The sequence below is a fragment of the Sus scrofa genome, chromosome 2, assembly GCF_000003025.6.
Source record: "Sus scrofa isolate TJ Tabasco breed Duroc chromosome 2, Sscrofa11.1, whole genome shotgun sequence".
NCBI classification, from domain to species: domain Eukaryota; kingdom Metazoa; phylum Chordata; class Mammalia; order Artiodactyla; family Suidae; genus Sus; species Sus scrofa.
In genome coordinates, this window is record NC_010444.4 from 126,898,241 (window position 1) to 126,921,733 (window position 23,493).

General features: G+C 37.7%; 1 protein-coding gene across 4 annotated transcripts in view; it reads right to left on the reverse strand.

The window, feature by feature from the left end:
* Nucleotides 1-23,493, reverse strand: part of CEP120 (centrosomal protein 120) — an 89,856-nt gene that overhangs the window by 57,979 nt on the left and 8,384 nt on the right. For all 4 annotated transcript variants that reach the window (XR_002341873.1, XM_005661594.3, XM_003123877.4 and 1 more), the window contains 4 exons: nt 21,615-21,756; nt 9,958-10,106; nt 2,291-2,488; nt 350-577 (listed from right to left, as the gene is read on the reverse strand). Coding sequence is in view for 3 of the 4 variants with exons in the window: in XM_005661594.3 (XP_005661651.1) it covers nt 350-577; nt 2,291-2,488; nt 9,958-10,106; nt 21,615-21,756 (717 nt within the window). In the remaining variant the exon portion in view is untranslated. The remainder of the gene's footprint in view (nt 1-349; nt 578-2,290; nt 2,489-9,957; nt 10,107-21,614; nt 21,757-23,493) is intronic.

A 23,493-nucleotide genomic window follows, 5' to 3' on the forward strand; every position in this document is an offset into this window, starting at 1 on the left:
CCAGGAGAGAGGCATGAATGCAGATTCCCAGAAACGAGGTCTAAAACTGTTCTCTTTTACCAGAGTTCCTTTTCTGCCACAGACACTGCCTGAGCTGGGGGTGTAGGGGATGGTTTCCACTACATGAGAACACTGTGCTAAAGGCTCTGCATAGTCACTTATGAATGCCAGCAGAAGCCACTGCACTTTTCAGAAGGGTCTTTCTGGAGAGGCAGTATCACACGATGAAGGTCACCAAGAGTAGTAAATACTTTCTTACGCTAGGTAACTCATTAGAAGTTCAATTTTGGCGACTAATCCTGAGCAACATCACAGAAGCTGGAGAAGGGGAAGGAGGATGACTACTTGCCTGGGGGTCTATGCCTTCTCTCTGCAGAGCCACAGACACTCCCACCGTGGGGGCCAGCTCCACAGGAATAGGTGCAAGCTTTTGTTTGGCTCGATTTGGGGGGTCAAGAGTGAAAGCACCCTCAACTGTGACTGGGCGGTGGTTGATTTCCGTACTTCCCTTTTTCAGTAATCCAGTTAAGGGTACTTCTGTACTTCCAAGCGACTGGTCTCCACAGCAAAGATGGATCTAACATACAAGGGAAAAATCAAAGTCAGGTTTTATGTTTTCTCCTTTATCCTAAACACATAAACTTAACAAAAAGTTATAAAACGATCCACAGAAGGCAAACAGAACGCAGGCTATCTTAATGACCTGCAGTGACTAGGTAAGATTTGCTCACATGATTGTTAAAACTGCGGATAAGGCACAAAGTTTACCCAGAACTCAATAATAAAGCTATTAATTTATTTTTTTTCTTCCAGTACTGCACACTCCTATGTTATCACCTTCTTCTCTTTTCTCTTTGGTGAGTTACGGTTAGCATTTTACTATGCTATTTTACATTTGCATAGAGTATCATCAAGCATTATTTTCCATTTCCATTTCAACAGCAATTTAAACACAGTCCTTAAAAAAATAAGTGGGTGGATCTAGCCCTATTTGGAAATGAGAGAACCACAAAAAATTCTGTTTTACTCACCCATTAAATACCTTGAGTGTTTCTTCTTCTTGCTTCACAAAATTTATATACAAAAAAAGAACTTTAACAGTAAAAGGTAAAAGAGAATACCTCTGGGGTGGAATGTCCTGTTAACCACTGCTAGCTAATCAAAACTTCAACCTTACCACCTTTTATAACTACCGAAAAATAAAAAGAAAGCTATTCTAGCTATGCTACATAACTATTCTTTTCCCTTACTACCCTGAAGTCTCAGCAAACCTAGTACTCATATGAACAATATGTAATCATTATATAAAGATATTTTTAGCTCTAATATCAGCAATGACCACTATATGCACTTATAAACATCTGATAAACTCCAAAAATACTTGCTAAAATAACTTTTTATTTCAAGTTTTAATCACTCAAAATTTCTAAACAGTCAATGTTATTAGGTGTGATATATTTTTAGGTATGAAGAAAGGAGTTTCATGCCTTAAATGTCCATGAGAATCAAAGTAATAAATCAACGGTCTTGTTAAGGACTGATGAGTTAGATCTCAAATAAAATTCCAAGTGTTTTTTTCCTGTATTTCATCATTTTATATACCCTCCAACTTTCTAAATACCTTAGATTTAACAGAAGCACCTCTAAAATTTAGCTCCACTAAAAATTCTTAATGTCCCTTTTCACCTCCTACCCAAAATGCAAAATCTAATAAAGGACCACTTTTCTTTAAAAAACAAACAAACAAACTACCTAACCTTTATTTCACCACCCCATTTCTGTCTGATTAAAAGCAATCATAATACACAAAAGAGTAATTTTGGACTAGTTAAGGTTCACTTTTATATAGAGTCCAATTTAAAAATGGTTTACAAAAACACTCGATTCAAGGGCAGGTTTTAGAAAGTTGTTTTATTCCTTTGCTTTTAAAAGCAATCAGCTGTTTAAGTTCTGAGATATAGAGTGTGACTTGTATGGTGACAGCTAATCTCCACTAACAATAATGAAACCTGCCTGGTGCCCACAGCTTTAAGCTCCAGGTACAATTTTTTTTATTATAAATGACTGAAAAATGATCTACCTTTTTTCACAGTATCATGGTAAGGCAGTATTATCTCCTAAAATTCTGAAATAACTGTTATGCTGTGACTTTAAAAGTCAGGGTGATTCTCAAAAAATTAAAAGATGTGGCAGAAATATGATATCCACTTCAGAAGTAAGAGAGTTTAGGTACCTCTATAATGCTCAAAAAAATAATCTCTAATGAAAAACAATTTTCTGCCATACGTACCTGTAGCTTGGAATGAAGAGCCAGGTAAATGCGAAGAATTTCAACACTGCTACGTATTCGAACAGATGCTCTCTCTGGCTCAAAGTTTGGGTTGATCAGATCATTGAAGGGTTCATTTGTAACATCATTTCCCAGTAAAGAATAGTAAAAGAAAAACTCAGGCTGTCTTTCTGGAAGTTTCATGGTACAGGGAATTAACTAAACATTTAAGGGGAAAAAAAGATTATTACTTTATAAACCACTAAACATGCTTAAAAATGTTGATAACACTAAAAATACTTGCTAAAGTAATTTTTTTATTTCAAGTTTTAATCACTCAAAATTTCTACATCTTTGCCAAATTACTACCAAATAACTAGTTAGATTAATTTTATTTTTTATTTTTATTTATTTTTTTTGTCTTTTCGCCATTTATTCGGCCGCTCCCAAGGCATATGGAGGTTCCCAGGCTAGGGGTCGAATCGAAGCTGTAGCCACCGGCCTACACCAGAGCCACAGCAACACGGGATCCAAGCCGCGTCGTCTACAACCTACACCACAGCTCACGGCAATGACGGATCCTTAACCCACTGAGCAAGGCCAGGGATCGAAGTCGCAACCTCATGGTTCTTAGTCGGCTTTGTTAACCACTGAGCCACGATGGGAACTCCATAGTTAGATTAATTTTAAAAGCTTTATCTTAGCACAAAGAGACTAAAGTATTTGTACACATTTATGTTGTTTCAAGGTTTACATTTCATTCAACTAGTCCATTAAAAGTCCATAAATGTTCTTTTAGAAAAAAAGTGGTCAAATATTTTACTGAGCTTTCCTTTTTTCCATATACCTCTTTATTTCATCTTATCCTTACTCCGCTATCTTCTCCATAAATGAGGATTGTTTCTTTTTTTTTTTTTTTTTTTTTGGCCATGCCCTTGTCACGCCAAAGTTCCTGAGTCAGGTACAGGACCCACATGACAGGAGTGACGATGCAGGATCCTTAACCTACTGAGCCACCAGGGAACTCAAAAAATGTTTAAAAAAAAAAAATCTTAATCCAGGCTATTTACTATAACTCTTAGTCCAAGCTTTTGACTAAAAAAAACAGAGTTCCCTTTGTGGCTCAGTGGAAACAAATCTGACTAGTATCCATGAGGAGGCAGGTTTGATGCCTGACCTTGCTCAGTAGGTTAAGGATCCGGCATTGCTGTGACCTGTGGTGTAAGGTGCAGACAGGGCCCTGATCTGGTATTGCTGTGGCGTGGGCTGGTGGCTACACTTACAATTCGACTCCTAGTCTGGGAACATCCATATGCCATGGGTACAGCCCTAAAAAAGACAAAAACAAACAAACAAACAAAAAAAACACAACTCCCCCCCAGCTTTTTAGCTACTCTTTCAAAATTTGAGAGCTATAAATTAATAGCTGCAAAAAGGTATCTTCCATACTAGGAGCATGTCTTCTTAAAGCTGGTAGTTTCATGGCTACATGTAATGTGAAGACATGGGATTCTTGTCCCATAAAATGGAAAATACCTTCTAACACATCTTTAATGTTTGCTAGCACACTGTTAAAAATAACAATAAACTATAAGTAATTGACATGTTCATCAATAAGAGATGGTTTAAATATTAGAGTTACCATACAGTATGGCTGCTAAGTAATGATACACTGACAGGAAAGTTAACTAAGACACCATTAGGTCAGAAAAAAAGTTACAAGACAGTTTGCATAGTTTGTGAAAATAAAAAGTACTAACTGCTTAGATTAAAACAGCTTAGGTACTAGGCACACTGTACATAGTCAATAACGTTATTTATTTTATATAAATTATATATTATATATAAAGTAAGTTATCACTTTAATCCTATACGTTTTTAGATTTGTTGACATGAGTAGATGTTAATCGTATGGATTTTAATCATGTAGATTTCTGTCTACTGAGAGCCAGCATATACGCATCTCTAGTTGTTAAGAGCACAAATTCTGGAGTAAGCCCCAAACATCGACCTTCGTCCCACTGATGGCTTGCTATGAGATCGTAGACAAGTACTTAATCACTATGTACCTCCATTTCTTTTAGGGTTATTGGAAGGATTAAAAAAGCTAATACATGTTCACTTCCACAGTTCTGCCTAACACATGGTCACCTGTTACTGTGAATGGGATCATGTCTGAGGAAAAAATATACTACTCTTATTGCTAGATGCTTTCCTTTTCTTTTTTTTTTTTTTCTTTTGTTTTTTTTAGGGCCACACTGGTGGCATATGAAAGTTCCCAGGCTAGGGACTGAATTGGAGCTGGAGCTGCCAGTCTACACCACAGTCACAGCAATGCGGGACCCGAGCTGAGTCTGTGAACTACACCACAGCTCACAGCAACACCAGATCCTTAACCCACTGAGCCTTTAACTAGCTTGAGAAGTCCTTGGCTTGTCTCTAAAAAAATGAAAAAACAAAGAAGTAATACTAAGCAGTATCAAGGGATGAATAAATTACTGGGCTTAATTTTCTGTGTGTTTTCAAAAATTATTGTAAAATACATGTAACAGAAAATTTATCATTTTAACCATTAAATACGGTACAGTTTAGTAACATTAAGTACATTCACAATGTTGTACAACCATCACCAGTATCTAGTTGCAAAACTTTTTCGTCACTGTAAACAGAAACACCAGAACCATTAAGCAGTCACTCCCACCCCACACCCCCACAACTTTCCCATCCCTGGAAACCACTTTCATCTCTATGGATTTGCCTGTTCTGGATACTTTATATGAATAGAATATGTGGCTTCTTATGTCTGGCTGATTTCACTCAGCATGTTTTCAACACTCATCCTTGTTATAGCATGTATCAGTACGGATCAGTGTGTGTCAGTGTGTGTAAATACTCACACCTACACACATTTTGTTAACCCAATCATCCACTGATGGACATCTAGGCTATTTCTGTGATACTCTGGGACATTGCGAATAATTCTGCGATGAATACTCATGTACAAGTTTTATTCGAATACTCTGTTTGCAATTCTTTTGAAATTGCTAGGTTCTATGATAGTTCTACTTAAATCTTTTGAGGAGCCTATTTGGCTTAATTTTTTATTTTTATTTTTGTCTTTTTGCTATTTCTTTGGGCCGCTCCCGCAGCACATGGAGGTTCCCAGGCTAGGGGTCGAATCAGAGCTGTAGTCACTGGCCTACGCCAGAGCCACAGCAACATGGGATCCGAGCCGCGTCTGCAACCTACACCACAGCTCACGGCAATGCCGGATTGTTAACCCACTGGGCAAGGGCAGGGACCGAACCGGCAACCTCATGGTTCCTAGTCGGATTCGTTAACCACTGCGCCACAACGGGAACTCCTGGCTTAATTCTTATCAGAGATATCAAACAGCATGCCAGACATCAATCTTTTTTTTTTTTTGAATTTTTAAATAAACTGAGTGACTTCCTCTAATAAGTTACTTTGTATTACCAAGAACTGTATTAGTTTGAGTTGTGGATTCAATAGGTCAATTACCCACAACAAGCTTTCACCATATAAACACATATAAACACAGCTTCACACATACAAACTATATACTAAACACAACAGTTTTTGTTTGTTGATTTGGTGGTGGTGGTGGTTGTTTTTTGTTGTCATTGTTTTTTGGCTTAACAGGGCCACACGTGCAGCATATGGAAGTTCCCAGGCTAGGGGTCAAATCAGAGCTGCAGGTTCTGGTCTACACCACAGCCAGAGTAACGCAGGGTCTGAGCCATGTCTGAGACCTACACCACAGCTCAAGGCAACACTGGATCCTTAACTCACTGAGTGAGACCAGGAATCGAACCTTCATCCTCAGGAATACTAGTCAGGTTTGTAACAAACTGACCCACAACAGGAACTCCCAAAGTACATTAGTTTAATCTCATTCCTCACCCAACACCTACAAAGATGGTAGTATCACTACCATAAAAACAAGAAAATTCAAGCCTGAGAAAGGTAAAGAAAACTGCCTAAGTTAAAGAAGCTAGTAAAAAATGAGATTCCAATTCAAATTCATCTTACTCCAAAAGCCTTTAGAGGCAAAGATCAAAATATGAAAATAATAGAATGTGGAAAGTGACCATATGGCCAGAAATTACTAGGCCATTAGCTAGGTATAAAACCTTCCCAAGACTGGGTTTCCTCATCTCAAAAACAAAAATAATCATCCCAAAAGTTGTGGTAGGATTAAATGTAACATTAGCAAAGTAGTTAGCACAACTCCTATTTCACAAAATATAACACAAGTAAATGGCTGATATATATATATTAACAATTATGCCTTCCTGATGAGTTAAAAAACATTAAAAAAATATAAAGTATCAATTTAAAATACTCTACAGGTATTAAATAACAGTAAAAATAGAGGAGACTCATTATCTAAAGTGTTTTCTGTTGTGGATAATGAACAGACAGTGGACATTTAGCTTTACCCTCAGCCAGTATGGTATATTAAAGTGGGGCAATCCACAAGCAGGGCTTTATGGAAAGAAGAAAAAATAATAAGGAAATTGATGGAGAAAGACAAAAACACATATAATGTAGAGGCTATAAAAGCAAAAACCAAATTAAATTAAAAAGTTCCTGCACAGCAAAGGGAATCATCTACAAAATGAAAAGGCAACCTACCAAATAGGAAAATATATTTGCAAATCATGTACCTGGTAAGGGACTGATATCCAAATATATATAAAGAACTCATACAACTCAACAGCAAAAAAAAAAAAAAAAAAAAAAAGCAAACAATCTGATTAAAAAATGGGTGGGAAATGTGAACAGACTTTTTTCCCAAAGACATACAGGTGACCAAAAGGTACATGAAAAAATGCTCAACATCACTAATCATCAGAGAAATGCAAATCAAAACTACACTTAGATATCACCTCATACTTATTAAAATGGTTGTTATCAAAAAGATAAGAAATGACAGGTGCTGGTAAGGGATGTAGCAAAAAAGGAACCCCAGTGTACTGTTTGTGGGAATGTAAATTGGTGTAATCCCTAGGAAAAACAGTATGGAGGTCCCTTACAAAATTATACAAAACTACTGTATGACCCAGCAATTCCACATCTGAGTATTTATCCAAAGACAATGAAAACATTAATTTAATAAGATAATGTGCACTCCCATGTTCACTGCAACATTATATACTATGGCAAAGATATGGAAGCAACCTCAGTGTCCCTTAATAGATGAATGGGAAAAGAAAATGAAGTATAGATACATACACACACACTCACACACAGCAGAATATTATTTAGCCATAAAAAAGAAGGAAATATTGCCATTTGCAACAAGATGGATGGACCTTGAGGGCATTATGCTAAGTGAAATCAGTCAGAGTAGGACAAGTACAATATGATCTCACTTATAACGGAATCTAAAACAAAACAAAACGAAAGAAACTGAACTCAAAGATCCAGAAATCAGATTGGTGGTTGTCAGAAGTGGAGGGGGTAGGGTGGGTAAAACTGGTGAAGGGGTTCAAAAGGTATAAACTTCTAGTTATAAAGTAAGTACAGAGGATATAATGTACAGCACAGTGATTATGTTCAATAACACTGTGTTGCATATTCGAAAGTTGCTAAGAGAATAGATCTTAATGGTTCTCCTCACAAGGAAAAAACAATTGTAACTATATATATTGTTAACTAGACTTACTGTGGTGACTGTTTTACAATGTATACAAATATCATGGCCATCATGAACAAGTCAACAAATAACAAATGCTGGAGAGTGTGTGGAGAAAAGGGTACCCTCCTATACTGCTGGTGGGAATGTAAACTGGTACAACCACTATGGAAAACAGTATGGAGGGAATCTCAGAAAACTAAATATAGGAGTACCATATGATTCAGCAATCCAACTCTGGGGCATAAACATATATCCAGACAAAACTATAATTCAAAAATATACATGCACCCATATGTTCACTGCAGCCTTATTCACAATAGCCAAGACATGGAAACAACCGAAGTGTCCACTGACAGATGAATGGATTAAGAAGATGTGGTATATATACACAATGGAATACTACTTGGCCATAAAAAGGAAAATAATGCCTTTTGCAGCAACATGAATGGAACTAGAGACTCTCATACTAAGTGAAGTAAGTCCGAAAGAGAAACACAAATACCATATGATATCACATATCTGGAATCGAATATACGGCACAAATGAAACTTTCCATAGAAAAGAAACTCATGGGGGAGTTCCTATTGTGGCACAGTGGTTAACGAATCTGACTAGGAACCAAGAGGTTGCAGGTTCGATCCCTGGCCTCACTCAGTGGGTTAAGGATCCAGCATTGCCGTGAGCTGTGGTGTAGGTCGCAGATGTGGCTCGGATCCTGCATTGCTGTGGCTCTGGTGTAGGCTGGCAGCTACAGCTCTGATTAGACCCCAGCCTGGGAACCTCCATATGCTGCAGGAGCGGCCCTAGGAAAGGCAAAAAGACAAAAAAAAAAAAGAAAAAAAAGACAGTACCAAATTGGGAGAGAAAGAGTAAAGCTCAAAGAAAATATATATATATATAAAGTATTTCTTTTTGTGGGCATGAATTCAGTGTGACAAAGCCAAACATATTTTTTAAGAAACATCTTTACCTGATAAACCTAGTAAGACTTGATGTGGTCACTAACTCATATTTCACTTATGAATGTGGATTATCTGGGAAATGCATACCTCTAAGAAAGTCACGAAATAGTTGTATAAAATTTTAACATCATAAGCCATATTCTCTACTTCTAAAAGCAGTAATTTTTTTCAGGAGTTACAGATCAACATAATTTCAAATAAACTGGACATGATCCTAAAAAGAACAATGAAATAACAGCTACTTTTGCGTTGAGCCACTGTTGGGAAGAAGCAATCAACCACGGGTCCTGAGCAAACCTGTACATTCTTACTGAGTGTACCAAGATTGCAAGGCCCTGACCATTCTTACCCAGGCCGTCTCCCAGGGTTGCTTATACAGCTTGTAACCTTGAGAGACAAGGTTATACGTCTTCCCAGACAAAGACCAGGGCTGCTTACAATAAAAGTGGTTACATTCCATAAGTTCCGTGTTCCTTAGCTGTGACACACACCACTGAGTGTGGAGCAACCACCCGGGCCCCTCCATGTCACCCCCATTGGACTTGGAACAAGGGGAACTGAAAGAAATACACTGATATTCATGCCCCTTGCTGAGGGTAATACACTCCTTTGTCTCTGACCCAAGAATCTTCTGTCTTCTGGCAGCATCCAAGAAAAAAAGTAACAGGCTAATCCATGAGTTTGTAAATAAGGTAAAATCTAATCCCAGACCTGACAACTATTAAGGTATGACTAAGACAATGTTCCCAACATTGTATATTTCTCCAAAAAGTAACTTATTTAATCCTTAGAAAAAAAATCCTTTCAAACCAGTTCTTATAATGGCACACAATACAATGTGAAACAAAGCTTATTTATTGTCTTTCCTCTACATTCTAAGAGTTAAATTATTCTCTTACTACCAAGCTCATCCCAATTTCCTGTTTTCATAAAGCAAAAATGATCTGAAAGAAAACATTTTTCTAATTTTTCTTTGAAGTCCACTTGCAAGTCTTTAATACTTAAAAGACAGATTTTAAAAATAAAATGTTTTCAAATTCTTTGTGAATCACTAATCTCACCTGCTCCAGCTGGGTGGCGAATGCTATGGTCACTGACATAATGAAGGAGTCAGTGCAATACTCAGCTGGCCCGATCTGATGGTAACCTCCCTCCTCATTCAGCACTGCCACCATGTCCTTTGGGTCAAGTCCAGACAGGCTGGCAGGTACTATATGGAAAAAAGACACAAGTAAGCTACATTGTAGTTTACCACGAACCATTATATAAGATTTTGAAAGCTTGTTACACCTTTCAATTTACTTGGCAGGTTTCAAAAATACAGTTAATATCTACCTAAGGGTTCCTTTGATTTTCCTTATATGCCCTCCAAGATACCTTATTTAACCACCATTTTCTTTCCTCCCATAAAAGGCCTACTTTGAAGTAAGAACACCTAATGAACCACATAGAAAAAGCATCACAGGTTTCTTGAAGGAAGCGAATCTAAACTGCAAACTGAAAAACAGGCAAAACTCTACTAAAAAGAGAAAACTGACTGGATAAAAGTGAGGGAGTGAAAAGGGGTGTCCTACGCAATAGGAATAATACATACAAAGGTGTAGAAGCAAGAGAAAGCAAGTGGCTAGAGGACTGAAATAGGTGTGGCGTGCTAGACACAGAGGGAAGACTCAAGTACAGAAATGGGTGAGGCCAGAGAGAGAAACAGAGGCCACATCATTAAGAGCTTCTTGAGTGCTGTGCTGAAACGTTTGGACAGTTTTCTAAGAATAAGAGAAAATCACAGAATGACGTTGAGAAGAGATCAGGTATAATCAAATACTCTTTGCTATAAAGAGAGTGGAAAGGGGCAGGATTCTGCAAATTAATCAAGGATAAAAACAAAACTATACAAAACTAAAATAATAGATAGTGCCAGTGTGAGGAAGAATGCCAGCAAGTTGGCACTCTCCATGTTGGTAGATATAGGTAAGTACCTTTTAGAGGGTAATATGTCAAGGTTTACCAAAATTTTACACATGCATACCCTATAAGCCAGCAGTCCTTGACTCCAGGAGTTAATCCTAGAGAAAGATGCTTACTGCAGCACTGGCTAAAAATAGTGTTAACAGTTAAGAGCACCGACACTAGAGTCACACAGACTGAAGTTCCAGTCTCAGTTCTACTACTGGCAATAGTTCTTTAGGGAAATTATATATATGATCTCCTTCAGTCTCCATTTTTCCTTCTGCAATGCTTTTACAGTGTTGTTGAGAGAAAATTCAATAACAAAAGGAAAGCAATCAGCATGGTATCTGGCAATAAAATACTTCAATGAAGGTAGCCATTAAATAGTAAGATCAGCAGGGCTAAGAAGTCAAAACAGTAACTATGACAGGTTTCTCTTTATCAGAAAAGGAGAACACTAGGATAAATCTTGTGGTATAGGATGAAAAGGAATGAGCTTGTCAATGTGAACTTACGTTGTTCAGTATATGTACAGACAAGATATAAAAATGCATATTATACATCCTTGTGTGTATATATATCCATGTGCACACCATGTATGTATGTACATGCGTGGGAACAGCAATTGGTACAATCAGCACCCAGATCTTGACTTCTAAACATAATTCTTTTCTAAACAGCAGCAAAGTTCCTTAAAGAAATGGCTGAATCCAGGACTGAGACAGGAAAAGCCTAAGATGAGCCTGGACCAATCATCTTCAGCCAGAAAACAAAATAAAACAAAAGCTCAAAGAGTTACTAAAACAGCAAAAAGGAAACAGAAGCAGCTTGAAGGGGCTCTCAATGCCCAAATATAGGACAAAAAATGATAGTTAAAAATTATAAGCCACTATATAAAAAGATGACTATAAGTCCATACTTATACAATAAAAATGAATGAATAAATTGAAGGTATAATGAGGAATAAATATTTCTATAATTTTCTAATTCTTCCCCACAAAATATTTATCACAAAGGAAAAAATGAGTAAGTTTATAGTTGAGAACAGACACACAACACCTGAATCAAGTAACCAAAGTGAACATCATCAGTAGTGAGACAAAAATCCAAATAGTGTGCCACCTGATAAGATGCAATGAGAACATAGCACCCGAGACAGAGACTCCTGCCAAAGATGCATAGCTAAAATTTAATGTTAGACAAGTTCAAACAGGACAGGAGACACAGGTTCACCAAAAGACTGAAATCTAATCACAAAACTATAGAACGCTTCCTCTCCCCCAACACCTTACCATTGCATTTCTATTTATTTATTTATTTATTTATTTTTGTCTTTTTGCCTTTTCTAGGGGCACTCCTGCGGCATATGGAGGTTCCCAGGCTAGGGATCGAATTGGAGCTGTAGCTGCCAGCCTACGGGATAGCCACAGCACCACAGCTCACAGCAACGCCGGATCCTTAACCCACTGAGCAAGACCATGGATCGAACCTACAACCTCATGGTTCCTAGTCGGATTCGTTAACCACTGAGCCACTATAGGAACTCCCACCACTGCATTTCTAAAGGCCTGTTTTCCCTTTACCCACTATATCATGTCCATCTTTCAAAAAAAAAAAAATTATAAGGTACTCAAAGGCAAAAAAAATAAATAAATAAAAATCCATCATCTAGGCTTCTACATTAGGAAAATAGAAAAAGAGGGATGGGGGAGGAGTAGGGCATAGAGCCCACCTTCTCCCACAAATACATTAAAAAAACCTACACGTGGAACGATTCTCACACAACATCTACTGAACGCTGGCAGAAGACCTCAGAATTCCAAAAAGGGCAAGAAAACCTCCACATAACTGGGTAGAACAAATGGGAAAAAACAGAGAGTGAGAAGAGGAAAAAGGGCATCAGGACAGAATCAGCATTCCGAGGAGCTGTAAAATAGAAAGGAATCTGACACTGGGAGGCCACCTAACTGGCAGGGAGACTAACCAGGAGGGAAGGGGGCCCTCAAAACCTTGGAGAAAAGTGCAGCAGCCAGTCTGAGGAGGGCAAAGCAAGGGAGAGCCGCAAAGACAATCAGTACTACTGCCCAGCACACCACAGCCTGAGACTCTCAGGTGGGGACTAAGGGCTGAGGCTTGGACTTCCGAGATCAGTCCCGGGAAGAAGACCAGAGTTGGCTGTGTAAAATCTCCCTGAGAGGGCTAGAGAGTGGTGTGCCATAACCGAGGGAGTGTGGGAGGGGGTCTTGGCCCACCAGAGAGGCAAAGTGCCATTGCTGGGGAGGGGGCGCAGGGAGTGCTCGACTGCCATAGGACCTTCTTTCTCTGCCCATCAGTGGGCTCTCAGGTGGCAGGGCATCTCTTGTGCAGGCTACAGGGCAAGTGCAAACCACCTCAGCCATCTTGGACTCCAGAGGTGGACACAGCCTGCCACCACTAAGGGTCCTGTGATCAGGCATACCTGCTGCCCCAGCCACCCCAGGAGTAGGGCCCTGTAACCAAGCACCGCTGGTGCCCTTACCCCCTGGGAACACACATGCCTTGCCACTGCCACTGCCACGGGCCCCAGGCACCACCCTTACCTCCCTGGGGTTCACTGCCACTGCTAAGGGTCCAGCCACCAGGCACAGTCTGCCAATCCCACTGCCAAGGGCCTGGCCACCAGGCATTTCCCTGTAGGCACCATCCATTGACCTCACCTCCCTGGAAGTATGCACAGGCCATCCACCTGCACACCCCCTATCAAGGAGATAACAGCCTGCACACACAGAGGAAAGAGAGAGGAAGCATTCAAACTGAAAGCAGTGCTCACGTCAAAAAAATAGAAAACCGGAGTTCCCATCGTGGCTCAGTAGTTAACAAATCCGACTAGGAACCATGAGGTTGCAGGTTCGATCCCTGGCCTTGCTCAGTGGGTTAAGGATCCGGTGTTGCCGTGAGCTGTGGTGTAGGTTGCAGACACGGCTCGGATCCCACGTTGCTGTGGCTCTGGTGTAGGCCAGTGGCGACAGCTCTGATTCGAGCCCTAGCCTGGGAATCTCCATATGCCGCTGGAGCGGCCCAGGAAATGGCAAAAAAGACAAAAAAAAAAAAAAAAAAAAAAAGGGAAACCCACACAAGGTTCCCAGGGACACTTCAGCTTATAAACAGCACTCCAAGGCTAAAGTAGATAATTATATTCCCTCAAATCACACAGTAATAAAAATTCAAGCAAAATGAAGCATAAGAACTATTCCCAGTTAAAAGAACAGGAAAATAAATAATGAAACAGACCTCTGCAGTCTAATAGACACCAAGATCAAAAAGGAGGTAACAAAAACACTGAAGAAATTAAAAATGGCTATTGACAGTAATGCAGATTTCTTTAAAAAGGATACAGTAACAATGAGCAAGAGCTAAGAAAAATTAGAAAATTCATTTGCCAAGTCAAAAGCTGACCTACAGGCAGTGAACAGCAGAATGACTAATACAGAGGAATGAATAAGTGACTTGGAAGATTAGAATAATAGAAATCACCCAATCAGGACAACAGACAGAAAGCCAAATGTAAAAACAATGAAAGAGATATATGGGATAATATAAAGCATGCCAATCTATACATAACAGGGATCCCAGCAGGAGAAGAAAGAGAAAGGGGGACTGAAAATGTATTTGAATAAGTTATAGCTAAAAACTTTCCAAATCTAAAGAAGAAAACAGATATCCAGAGATAGGAAGCACAGAGGGTCCCAGACTTACATCAAAACATGTAATAAAAATGGCAAAAGTTAAAGATAAGCAGAGGATTCTAAAGGCAGCAAGAGAAAAACAGAGTTAATTACAAGTGAACCCCCATAAGGCTATCAGCCGATTTCTTTACAATAACACTACCACCAGAAGAGAATGGCAAGATAATCAAACTTCTATAAGGGAAAAGTCTGCAACTTAGAAAACTATAACTAGCAAGGTTATCATTTAAAATTGGAGACACAGAGAATTAATCATACAAAAAGAATACAAAAATACTAAACCAATCCTGAAAGAAACATTGAAGGTCTAAATAGGAAAGAATAAAGAGATATAGGATGAAGGAAATCACAATTATAAAGTAATTACTTAAATAAGCCAGTACTGGAGTTCCCATTGTGGCTCAGTGGTTAACGAATCCAACTAGGAACCATGAGATTGCAGGTTCAATCCCTTGACATGCTCAGTGGGTTAAGGATCAGGTGTTGCCGAGAGCTGTGGTGCAGGTCCAGACGTGGCTCGGATCTGGTGTTGCTGTGGCTCTGGTGTAGGTCGGCAGCTACAGCTCCAATTAGACCCCTGGCCTGGGAACCTCCATATGCTGTGAGAGCGGCCCTAGAAAAGGCAAAAAGACCAAAAATAAATAAATAAATAAGCCAGTACACAGATTTAAAAAAAAAAAAAAACTATTTGTGAAAGTGATGATAAACACAAGGAAGAGCAAAAGGATAAACATGAAGATGTAAAAAAGAACATCGAATTCACAAAATGTGGGGAAGAACAGTAAGAAAATCTAGACTCTTTTTTTTTTTAAATGTGTTTGAGCCTACAGGACTGTCAGTCTCAAGCAAGGAGATAAAGAGGGTAACATACTAGAAAAACAGGGCAATCACAAATCAAGAAGAGTGCATTCACAAAAACCCAAAAGAAAAGGACATAAGAATAAATAAAAGGAAATCTTCAGACCACAAAAAGAAAAAGAAAGGAACAAAGAATCAACTGGAATACAAGGTTTAAAATGGCAATAAATACATATCTATCAATAATTACCTTAAATGTTAATGGGTTGAATGCTCCAATCAAATGACACAGAGTGCAAGAATGGATTAAAAAAACAAAAGCCTACAATATGCTGCCTATAAGAGACCCACCTTAGGGCAAAGGACACATATAAATTCAAAGTTAGGGGATGGAAAAAGATAATTCATGCAAATGGAAATGACAAGAAAGCAGGAGTTGCAACACTCTTTATCAGACAAAACAGACTTTAAAGCAAAGGCATAAAAAAGATAAAGAAAGACACTTTTTAATGACAAAAGGATCACTTTAAGAAGATGGTATTATGCTTGTCAACATATATGCACCTAATATAAGAGCACCCCAATACATACAACAAATACTAACAGGCATTTAAGGAGGAATTGATGGGAATACAATAACAGTAGGGGACTTTAACACCCCACTCACATCAACAGACAGATGCTCTGGGCAGAAAAGCAATAAAGCAACCGAGATCCTACATGACACAAAAGAACAGTTAGACTTAATGGATATTTTCAGGACTCTTACCTTAAAAAAAAAAATCAGAGTATACATTCTTTTCAAGTACATGGAACATTCTCAGGGACTAACCACATACTGGGACACAAAACTAACCTCATCAATTTAAGAGTACAGAAATTATTTCAAGCATCATCTCTGACCCACCATGGCATGAAACTAGAAATCAACCACAGGAAAAGAAATGAGAAAAAACTTACTACATGTAAACTAACATGCTACGAAAAAACTAATGGGTCAACAAGGAAATCAAAAAAGAAATTAAAAAAAAATACTTCATGACAAATGGCAAAGAAAACACAAGCATTCAAAATCTACAGGATGCCAAAAGCAGTTCTTAAAAGTTCATAGCTATACAGGCTATCCTCAAAAAACAAGAAAAATTTCAAACAAACAAAACAACATATAACCAAAAAAGATTAGGAAAAAAAGATCAAACAAAACCTAAAGGCAGCAGAAAGAAACAAATCATAAAGATAAGGGAGGAAATAAATAAAAGAGAGATTAAAAAAAACAACAGAAAAAAAATCAATAAATCCAAGAGCTGGTTCTTTGAAAGGGTAAACAATATTGGCAAACCTCTGACCAGGCTCATCAAGAAGAGAGAATCCAAATAAACAAAATAAGAAATGAGAAAGGAGAACTCTCAATAGGTACTGCAGCAACTCAAAAAAACCATGAGAATACTATGAACAATTATATGCCAACAAATTTGACAACCCAGAAGAAACAGACAACTTTCTAGACATACAGGCCACCAAAACTGAATCAAGAAGAAAAAGATCAATTGAACAGACCCATCACTGGAACTAAATTTGAATATGTAATAAAAACACTTCCTACAAACAAAAGTCTAGGCCCAGATGGCCTCACTAATTCTTCCAAACATACAAAGAAGTTATACCTATCCTCCTTAAACTCTTCAAAAGACTGAAGAAGGAACAATTCCAAAGACATTCTATGAAGCCACCATCATCTTAATACAAAAAACAAAGACACTACCAAAAAAGAAAATTACAGTCCAGTATCTTTGATGACTATAGAAGCAAAAAAACTCAACAAAATTTTAGCAAATCAAATCCACCAACACATAAGAAAGATCATACACCACGACCAAGTGGGATTAATCCCAAGTTCACAAGGATGGTTCAACATAGGTAAATCAATTAGTGTAATACACCACATTAACAAAAGAAAAGTCAAAAACTACATGATCATCTCAGTAGACAAAGAAAAAGCATCTGACAAAATTCAACATCTATTTATGATTAAAAAAAAACAAAAACCTCTTAGCAAAGTGGGTATAGAGCAAACATACCCCAACATAATAAAAGCCATTTATGACAAACCCATAGCCAATGAAAAAAAAGCTGAAAGCCTTCCCACTAAAATCTGGAACAAGATAAGGATGCCCACTCTCACCACTTTTTCTCAATATACTATTGGCAATCTTAGCCACAACAATTGGATTAAAAAAAGAAGTTATCCAAATTGGAAGAGAAGAGGTAAAACTGTCACTATATGGAGATGACATGATACTATATATAGAAAATCCTAAGGACTCCACACAAAAACTACTCGATCTGATCAAAGGATTCAGCAAAATAGCAGGAGACAAAGTTAACATTCAGAAATAAGTTAGCACTGCTGTATACTAACAATAAAGTATTAGAACATGAAAATAAAAAACAATACTTTTCAAAATCACACCAAAAAAAAAAAAAAAAAAAAAAAAAAGGAGTAAACCTACCAAGGAGATTAAAGACTTGTACACTGAGAACTATAAAACATTAATCAAGGAAATTAAAGAGGACTCAAAGAAATAGAAAGGTATCCCATGCTCCTGGATTAGAAGAAATAATATTGTTAAAATGGCCACACTACCCAAAGCAAACCACAGATTTAATGTGATCCCTATCAAATTACTCATAACATTTTTCATAGAACTGGAATCCAAAAATTTATACGGAACCATAAAAGACCCAAAACTGCCAAAGCAGTTCTGACGGAAAAGAAAAAAAAGCAGGAAGCATAATTCTCTCAGACTTCAGACTATATTATAAAGCTATAGCAATCAAGACAGAGTGGTGCTGGTACAAAAACAGACATATGGATCAATGACATAGAATAGAAAGTCCAGAAATAAACCCAGACACCTAAGGCCAATTAATCTTCAACAAAGGAGGCAAGAATATAAAATAGGAAAAAGTATCTTCAGCAAGTGGTTCTGACAAAACTGAACAGATGCATGTAAATCAGTGAAACTAAAACAACCCTCTCACCATGCGCAAAAACAAACTTAAAATGGCTCTAAGACTTAAACCAAAGATATGACTCCATAAAACTCCTAGAAGAGAACACAGGTATAAGATTCTCTGACATAAACCGTACAACAAATGTTTTCTTAGATCAGTCTCTCAAGGTGATAGAAATAAAAACAAAAATTAACAAATTGGACCTAATCAAACTTCCAAGCTTTTGCACAACAAAGGAAACCATGAAGAAAAATGAAAAAACAGCCCACGGAATGGGAGAGAATAGTAGCAAATGTGGCAACCAACAAGGGCTTAATCTCCAAAATATACAAACAACTCATACAACTCAACAACAACAACAACAACAAAAAACCAAATGAAAAATGGGCAGAAGACCTAAATAGGCATTCTTCCAAAGAAGACATACAGATGGCCAAAAAACACATGAAAAGATGTTCAAAATCACTAATTATTAGAGAAATGCAAATTAAAACTACAATGAGGTACCACCACATTCAGGTCAGAATGGCCATCATTAATGTTTACAAATAACAAATGCTGGAGAAGGTGTTAAGAAAAGGGAACCCTCCTACTCTATTGGTGGGAATGTAAATTGGTACAACCACTATGGAAAACAGCATGGTAGTTCCTCAGAAAACTAAATAGAGAACTACCATATGATCCAGCTATCTAACTCCTGGGCATCTATCCAGACAAAACTATAATTCAAAAATATACAGGCACTGCTATGTTCTTAGCAGTGCTATTCACAATAGCCGAGACATGGAAACAACTTGAAAGTCTACTGACTGGTAAATGGATTAAGATGTGGTACATATATATAATGGAATACTACTCAGCCATAAAAAGAACAAAGTAAATGCCATTTGCAGCAATGTGAATGCAACTAAAGATTATCATGCTAAGTGAAGTAACTCAGAAAGAGAAAAATAAATACCATATGATATCACTTATGTGTGGAAACTAAAATATGGCACAAATGAACCTATCTACAAAACAGAAACAGATCATGGACAAGGGGGAGGGCCAGGAAGAGGGATGGACTGAGACTCTGGGGTTAGTAGATGCAAACGCTTACATTTAGAATGGATAAGCAATGAGGTCCTACTATATATAGCACAGGGAACTATATCCAATCTCCTGGGATAAATCATAATGGAAAGGAATACTTAAAAAAATAATGTTTATAAGTTTAGGTTACTTTGCTGCACAAAAGAAATTAAGCACACTCTAAATCAACTATACTTTAAATAAATAATAGACCCAGAATAGCAAACTCAATATTGAAGAACAACGAAGTCAAAGAATGATACTACTCAACTTCAAGACTTACTATAAAGCTACAGTAATGAAGACAGTGTGATGTTGGTGAAAGAGACACAAAGATCAATGACGCAGAATAGAGAGCCCAGAAATAGACTCACATAAATATAGTCAATTGATCTTTGACAAAGGAGCAAAGGCAATACAATGGCACAAAGATAGCCTTTTCAACAAACAGTACTGGAACAACTTAAAATTTCTACAAAAATGAACTCAAAATGGATCATAAACCTAAGTGTAAACCACTAACCTATTGACTCCTAAAAGACAATTCAGGAGAAACGTAAGTGACCTTGAGTATGGTAATGACTTATTAGAAACAACACTGCAGGCACAATCCATGGAACAATGATGGGCTGGACATCATTAAAATTTTACAACTTCTGCTCTACTAAAGACAATGTCAAGAGAACGAGAAGACAAGTCACAGACTTGAAAAAAAATTGTCGCAAAATATACAAAAACTCCTAAAAATGCAATAAAACAAAAACAAACAACAAAGTAAAAATTAGGCAAAAGACCTAAACAGATACCTCACCTAAGAAAATATACAGATGGCAAGTAAATGCATCACGAGAGATGTTGGTACTATTTATCACAAGAGAATTGCAAATTAAAACAACTATTAGAATGGCCAAAATCCCAAACACTGACAACAAATGCTGACAAGGATGTGGAGCAAAAACAACTCACACATTACCGGTGGGAATACAAAATGGTACCTCTACTCTGGAAGACCAGTTTGGTGGTTTTTACAAAATTAAATATACTCTTCCCATATACCCTTACAGTTGGGCAATTTCTTAAAAACTAAGCATGCTTTTACCGTATGATCCAGTAATCACACTCCTTGGCATTCACCCAAATGAACTGAAAACTTAGGTCCACACAGAAGCCTGTACAGGGATGTTAGCTTTATTCCTAACTGCCAAAACTTGGAAGCAATCAAGATATCCTTCAGTAGCTAAGTGGATAAACAACAGTCCATCCAAACAATGGATTGTTATTCAGCTCTACAAAGAAATAACCTACCAAGCCACAAAAAGATATGGAAGAAACTTAAAGGCGTATTACTAAGTCAAAGAAGCCAATGTGAAAAGGGTACATACTTCAAGATTCCAAAGGTACAACATTCTGGAAAAAACTATGCCAAGAGTAAAAGAGCAGCAGCTGCCAGGGGTTAGGTAGAAGGGAGGAATGAACGAGCAGAACACAGAGCATCTTTAAGGCAGCAAAACTATCTGCAGGATACTGCAATCGTGGCTATGTGTCACAGCATGTGTCAAAACCTACAGAATGTACCACACCAAGGACAAACCCTACTATAAACTATGGACATTGGGTGACAGTGATGTGTCCATGTGGGCTTATCAATTTTAATAAATGTACTGCTCTGGGGGAGATGTTGATTGTATTGGGGGGCTGTGGGGAGGGTGACACTCAGTACTTCCCACTCAATGAACCTAGGTTTTACAATGAACCTAAAAATGCTCTAAAAAATCAAGTTTATTAATTTAAAAAGAAAGGGAAAAAAAATGAAGATTCTGTTGAACTACAGCTGAGTTGATAGAGTCCAGCATAACCATTTTTGGCTTTCCTGCACTCACACTAGGAACATTTTCCTAAACTTTTATACACAATATAAATTTCTGCTTTGTTTTGTTATATGTCAAAGACCAATCTTTCCCTATTTCGAATTTTTGTAAACAAGAGCTAAGAGTAGCAAGTGTTCATGTGTAACAATATCAGACTCCTGTCTGATGCTCTAGAGTAAAAGCAGTGTACGCTCCTGCATCTATCTCCCTGAAATATCTCCTCCCTGCCCTTTCCAAGGTCCTAGTCCACAGATTTAACTTCTCAGAGAATGTCCTTTGAAACAATGTACAAACCTTTTCCATCTCGAGGAGGAGCTCCCTTTGCTTTAAAAGTATCCACGGGTGCCTTTGTATCTGTTTCCAAAGCAATGCTTATCTGTATCTCAGACTTGAACTTGGTGTATTTATTACTCAGCAACTGGTACCATTTTGGTGCCTAGAGAGTAACAACAGAACACAGCAAAACATCTTAATAGGAAATAAGCAGTAGTGGGAAATGTTGTATACAATTCTAAATATATTTCCTGTAGTTTCTCAGTACTTCCCCCACCCCACTTTTTTTTTTTTTTTTTTTTTTTTTAGAGCTACACCCACGGCATATGCTAGGGGTCAAATCCAAGCTGTAGCTGCTGGCCTACGCCACAGTCACAGCCATGCCAGATACGAGCCATGTCTGTGACTTACACCACAGCTCACAGCAGTGCTGGATCCTCAACTCACTGAACAAGGCCAGGGATTGAACCTGCATCCTCGAGGATACTAGTTGGATTTGCTACCACTGAGCCACAACGGGAACTCCTTCTTCCTCTTTTCCAGTATTTTTTTCCCCATGTTTTCCTCAAAAGAAATTAATCCTTTTTAATCCTGCTTAGGAAACTAACTGAATTTCCTCTTGAAAAAACTAAGTACAAGTTTGGATTGTTTTCCTTCCTTCTATTCCTGTGCTTCAACAGGTAATAATTTATTACAGAGGAGGAAATACATGTATTTCTTTCTATCTTCACTCTTATAGCTCCAATCTCACTTCATCCCTTATAGAAATAACAAACAAAAAGACTATCAATTTTCCACTTTCCTAATTCCTGATTTTTCACTTTTTATTATACCTTTTCTGCCTCCTATATTTCTGTTCTGTTAATATCAAATCAGGAGAGGAAAAGCAAAGTGTTAATAATAACACTAACAAAATACTAAAGTAAAGGTCTAATGGTAGAGTTCTGGGTTATGAAACATGCACGTGACTGATACTGAACTAGAAAGGTTTGCCCACAGAATGAAGTATCCTAAACCACCTGAATATCCACCCTCTGCCCAAACCCCAGGGTAATCTCATGAATTCTAACGCCCAGATCAGCCTGCTAAATCTCATGGCCCAGGACCACATGCACCGATAGTGCAGAGGCACAATTTCAATACCTATAACCAACATCCTTACTCCGACCACTGTAATACAGAGGCACTGGAAGTAACTGTTGTTTATACTGATCAAAACCCAAAACTGTCTTCTCATGTTCAACCTAAGTTTATAAGTAAAATTGGATTAACTAGGCCATACATATTTTTTAAAAATTCACAACTAAGTTTGGGTTTTTTTGTTTTGGGGGTTTTTGTTTGTTTGTTTTGTTTTTTGGCCATACCCACAGCATATGGACGTTCCCAGGCCAGGGATCAAAACCAAGGTGCAGCTGCGATGTACACCACAGTTGCAGCAATGCCACATCCTTAACCCACAGTGCTAGGCGGGGATCAAACCCACACCTCAGCAGCAACCAAAGCCACTGGAGAGACACCAGATCCTTAACTTGCTGTGCCACATTAGGAACTCCAAACAACCAAGTTTTTTTAAAGGCAAAAATTCATAGTATAATTTGTTCCTGTATTTCTTAGAATAGACATTTTCTCATTGTAAGCATAAGCCTGAAAAAAGAGACTTTAAACCTACTCACAGAATTTATGCTAATTTCTGTTACTAACTCAGAAAACTAAATCTGTTTTTCTGTTTGTGTTTATTTACAGAGAAATCAATTTATTTTGAAATTCAAATATTTACTATCCAACTTCAAATATTTCTGTTGGCAACTGGAAGAGATAACGGGGACAATATTTGATTTTCTGAAAACTGAAAAAAAAAAAAAAAAACCTGAAACATTTCTCCTTAACTTTGATTATCCAT